The 5121-nt window shown below is 56.2% G+C and overlaps 1 protein-coding gene across 2 annotated transcripts; it reads left to right on the plus strand.

Moving 5' to 3' along the window:
* The first annotated feature begins 481 nt into the window (after window positions 1-481).
* On the plus strand, window positions 482-2652 carry LOC102096155 (activated RNA polymerase II transcriptional coactivator p15-like). Of its 2 annotated transcripts, none has more exons than XM_065042194.1 (4): window positions 482-677; window positions 850-960; window positions 1148-1256; window positions 1942-2106. In XM_065042194.1, exons 1-4 carry the CDS (start codon window positions 609-611, stop codon window positions 1974-1976), a joined length of 324 nt encoding a protein of 107 aa, XP_064898266.1. In that variant the 5' UTR covers window positions 482-608; the 3' UTR covers window positions 1977-2106. The 2 variants fall into 2 exon arrangements, with proteins under 2 accessions (XP_064898266.1, XP_064898265.1); XM_065042193.1 differs by having other exon boundaries at window positions 484-677; window positions 2020-2652.
* The last annotated feature ends 2469 nt before the right edge of the window (window positions 2653-5121 follow it).

The following is a 5121-nucleotide window of genomic DNA, read 5'->3' on the forward strand; positions in this document are numbered from 1 at the left end:
GGAATAGACCCCTGCACAAAGGGAGAAAATGCACGCGTTTGACTGCGCTTTGTCCCTTTTATGTAGCAAAAAGTAGAGTAGTAAAATGGTTACAGACCATGAGCAAGATTCAGCACCTCGAGGTGAGCGGGTTGGCGGTGGTTGTGCTGAGGGAAGAGCAGCATCACTGCTGTGAAACCCGAGAGCTGGTGGTTGTGTCGGCACCGATTGACTCAACACTTGCAGCTGTTGATTCGAATCAAAAATAGCGAGAAATGCGCTCCCGGCGGGGCGGGGCCAGCGGGGGCGGGGCCAGCGGGGGCGGGGCCAGCGGGGGCGGGGCCAGCGGGGGTGGGGCCGGCGGGCAGCGCCGCAGCGATTGGGTGGAGCAGGTTGGGGCGGGGCCAGCGGGCAGCGCCGCAGCGATTGGGGGAGAGCGAGGGTGCCGGCGCGGGAGGAGACGCGGGATTGGTTGGAGGCGGGGGGGCGGGGCTTACCTGTTCGAAAGGCCGCGGGCCGTCTGCCCGCGCAGCACTCGGTGAGGTGGGAGCGGCGCCGCTGCGGTCCCTGCGCTGTCCCCGGGTCTGGTCCGTCCGCTCCCGGCGGTGACGCGCGGCTGTTCCCGCAGGATGCCCAGGGCCAAGGAGTCGGTGGGGACGAGCAACTCGGGCAGCGGCCGACAGGAGGAGGAGGGGCAGGTACTGCCCCCCAGCTGCCTCGGGTGCCCGGGGCCGGGTGCCCCCGCACCGGTACCGTGCGGGCCTCATTGAGGGACCGCGTAGGCGGCGCTGTGCAGACCCCGCTGTGTCCCAGCACAACGCCTGCGTTTCCTCGGGCTGGGCTGTTCAAACTGTGGATCTCTCTTTCTAGAAAAGAAAGCAAGAAGCGTCTTTGAAATCAGAGAAAAGAATGAAAACAGAGGCCAAACCCTCAGAGGGGACAGAAAAGGGACAGGGCAGCGAAGAGGAGGGCATGTTCCAGGTACGGAGGGCAGGCTCTGGGATCACATCTCGCTCCTGCTCTTTGTGTGGGTTTCCCCTCTGCCTCAGCACCTGTAGTGGAGCGTTTATGTAGCTCAGCTGTTCTCGGGCACACCCAGTGACCCGATGGGCCCTGCGGAGCTGCTTGTTGCAGGGCTGGCTTTAACTCCGGCTCCATGTCCCCGCAGATCGGGAAGATGCGTTACGTCCACGTGTCCAGCTTCAAGGGGAAGGTTCTCGTGGACATCAGGGAGTTCTACGTTGACAAAGAGGGTGACATGAAACCGGGGAGGAAAGGTACGGCTGCCGGGCCGGCTCTCCAGCTCGGGTTTAGCTCGTGTCCCTCGGTGGCAGGGAGAGCTGTGTGAGCCATGCTGGGGAAACCACGCTAAAGGGTTTAGTGCTTTCTCATCCTGCGTGGCAACAGCTGAAGAAAAGCACAAAGAATGAGTGAGTGGCCAAGAAGGCCAATGGTACCTGGGGTGGGTTAGAAGGGGGTGGTCAGTAGGTCAGAGAGGTTCTCCTGCCCCTCTGCTCTGCCCTGGGGAGACCACACCTGGAATATTGTGTCCAGTTGTGGCCCCTCAGTTCCAGCAGGACAGGGAACTGCTGGAGAGAGTCCAGCGCAGCCACCAAGATGCTGAAGGGAGTGGAGCATCTCCCGTGTGAGGAAAGGCTGAGGGAGCTGGGGCTCTGGAGCTGGACAAGAGGAGACTGAGGGGGAACTCATTCCTGGGGATCAATATGGAAAGGGGGAGTGTCAGGAGGATGGAGCCAGGCTCTTCTGGTGACAACCAGTGACAGGACAAGGGGCAATGGGTGCAAACTGGAACACAGGAGTGCTGCCTGGGACAAAACAGCTCACTGTGACAGCACTGAGCGCTGCTCCAGATGAGCAGTGGAGTGCTGGCACAACCGCCATGTTTAGAAGGCTGTTTCTGCTCTGTGCCTCTGCCTCAGCTTCCAACCTTCCCTTCTGCAGCCGGTCTGAAGGAGCCGCTCCGCTGCACCATGTGATGCTTCCCCTTGCGCTCTCTGAAACCTCTGCTGCTGTTTCCAGGGATCGGCCTGTCTGGAGAACAGTGGAACCAGCTGAAGGAGATCGTTCCTGAGGTTGATGCTGCACTCAAGAAATTGTAAGATGAAGAATCATTGGCACCTTCAACCTGTTTCCTTTCTCTCAAGTGCACTGACAGCCGTAAGGCCAAAGATTCTCATTTGGCGCCTTCCCCCCTCCTCGATGGGGTTTTCTCGCTGAGGTGGGGGCTGTGCTGACAAGAGCAGACACTCTTCTGTTTGCAAGAAGTAGCTTGTAATGAGCATCTGGAACGAGAGGCCGTGCTGTGAAGAGACGTCAGCAGCTCTGGTCCCAGGTGGACTCGGTCTGTGCTGGTGAGGGACGCGACCCCAGCGGCTTTGCAGGGGGAGGTGGCCCCAGCGTCCCTGGTGGGGTGGAACTGCCCCACGTGTGTCACTGCTCCACGGCCTGACCGTGAAGATGGTTTGTAAATCTCACGTTGCCATCCTCTGCGTTTCCTCCACACGTCATTCTGGCTATTTCAAGTACTTCCTGTGTTGGTGGCGGTTGTTTGGTGGTTTTGTTTCCGAGTGAAGAAAGGGATTATTATATTTTAGCAACTGGTTTGTCTGTAGAGGGTGAATATGCACAATAAATGTGTTTGCATTATGAAAAGGAGAGGCACTGTGTTTCACGGGCCAGCACCTCAACTCTTTGTTCCACGTGCTCTGCTGTTGCATTTCCCTTTCAGAAGGAGCGTGCTGTCTATTCTCATTATATGTTCCAAATAATCCTTGCGGAGAAGCAATCAGACCTGCTCCAGGTCATGGGAAGAGCGAGCTAGAACGGGAGTCATTCCAAACAACTACTAATTAGCAGGCCTGTTAAACAGAGGGCAAATTAGAGGCCTATGGAGGAGGGAGAATATTCCTTTCCCTGCGGCCAAAAAAATAATGGGGAGGGTTGAGAGAGGGAATTTTGCGCTTGAGCTCTAACCGGATCCCAGTTTGGGATCAGCTGCAGCGGGCGCTGCCTTCCCCAGCAAGGCTTTTCCAGACTTTTCAACAGATTGCGTCTTCCATCTATTTTTGGGTTTTCTCTTGCCCTGGTTTCCATAGTATCCGAATGCTTCACGCTCTCGGTATTTCTGACACCCGCAGCACCTTGGTGAGGTGGGAGGTACCGAGGCCGCTGCTCTTTGGAGGCGCTGGGGCTGGAGTGGCTCCGGATTGTGTGAAGACGCGAATTGGAACCAGCCTTTCCAAACGCTGAATGCGAAAGGGGCGGATCAACCTTTGACTGGGGACAGCGGGAGGAAAAGAACGCATTAAAGTGAGAAAGAGCGTAAGGATACGAGGCTGTGTCCCAAAGCCAGGCTGCTTATGCTGTAAACTTATTCCCGTGGAATATTTATATTGTGTCTTAATACAGTTTGCAAACAACTTGAACAGTTTGCAAGCAACAAGGTGCTTTTTATTGTGGTTTTAATCGGCAGAGAACAGCTGCTCTTGATCAGGAAGGTATCAGGACACTTTGATGTTCATTTCAACCTGCCCACTCTCACAGGCGACTTCCCATCGTAAAATCCACAAGCCTTAAAACTAAGTTAACTTTTGGTTTGTTAACAAGTTAAAAAATTTCTCTCTCTCTATATATATATATATTTTAAATTGGTTGGGATGAGATATTTAATGAGAGATAAACAGCAAGGTGTTGGCGAATGAAAGGGGATGAAAGCTTATAGCGCGTTGTGCTCTTTTACCCAGGGAGGGGGTTAATATGGCTGTCTTGGAGCAGTTTTCTCTGCAGAACCTTTTGCTTCAGACCAGAAACCATCGCATTGCAGGGATGAACTCTTATCTCCTCAAATACTATATTGTTGCATGGCCATTTTCTGCCCGGACTGTTCTAACTAGTCCTTCGGCTCTTCTGCCTGCAGAGCAAACAGGTAAGAGAAGGCAGATTGGTTTGAAGGATCCTTGAAAGATCCTATTTTAAATGATTTCTGGACCGCTGTGAGCGTTTCCTGCCTCGAGCGCTGTCTCCTAGGTGACGCAGAAATTCGGAGCTCCGGCTTGTGTTTTCTCCATCCCTTGATGCCTTTAGGATCTGGAAGGAAAGGGTGGGCGCTTCCAATGCAAAGTGTGTCTTGCTGTCCCTGGTTCTCTGCAAACAACCCAGCGAACGCAACCAGCACAAGGGCGCACGAGTCCATCCGTCTTTGGGGACGCTGGGGAGGGTGACAGGCTGGGATGTGTGGCCTTTGGTGCTCTGGGCCTCATCAGCCCGGCCTAACAAGGCCGAGACTGCCGGGGCGGTATGGGCTGTGCTGTCACACTGATCCTGTCACAGCCGGTGGGAGAACGATCCACGTCCCCGCACACAGACCTGCCCCTGCAGCAGCAATGGCTGTTCCAACGCGGACACACCACCAGCTGGAAGCAGGACCAGGCTGGAGCTGTTGCCGCCAAGGCAGGGTTAGGATGGGGCTGAGCTGCTCAGGACAAAGAGCTTTGCCCAGGGGGTGCAGACCTGGAGCCACGTTTGGCACCGCTGAGCCCTGTCCATGCCCGGTGCTCGTGGCTGTGCCCGTCGTCCTGGCACCGCTGCTTCGCTTTGGAGGGCTGTGGTAGAACATATTTTTCTTTAAATATTTAATTTCCTTCCAGATTCTGGTGCTCAGACACTGAGGAAAGCAGGCAGAACGCTGATTTCTGCTCTGGATGTGGAAGGGCACAGCCTTGCCTTTTGTTAGCAGCACAACAGAAAGCTCTTATTTTGGAAGAAGCTCTAGTGCATCATTTCCTGACAGCTGATGGCAATTTGTCCTGAGATAAGTACCGGCTCCTACAACAATGCTTCCTACCCCTGCTGAGCACAGGGCGCTGATTGGGGGTGCGCAGAGCTCTCCCCGTTGCTCCTCAGTGTTTCCAGTCCCTAAACCCACGCCCGAGACAGGCGGAGTGCGCCGTGCCTGCGAGGGGCTCCCCGCCAAGGGGGCCCCCAATCCCCGCACCGCTCCTTTGGGGGCCGCTCCGTCCCCCCTTGTCCCCGCTTCATCCCCCCCCCCGCCCCAAAGCGCCCCGCCTTGCCGCCGCACCGCCGCGCGCGGGCCCGCAGGGGGCGCTGCGGAGCGCTCTTTGT

This window comes from Columba livia, chromosome 27, assembly GCF_036013475.1.
Source record: "Columba livia isolate bColLiv1 breed racing homer chromosome 27, bColLiv1.pat.W.v2, whole genome shotgun sequence".
Lineage (NCBI taxonomy): Eukaryota > Metazoa > Chordata > Aves > Columbiformes > Columbidae > Columba > Columba livia.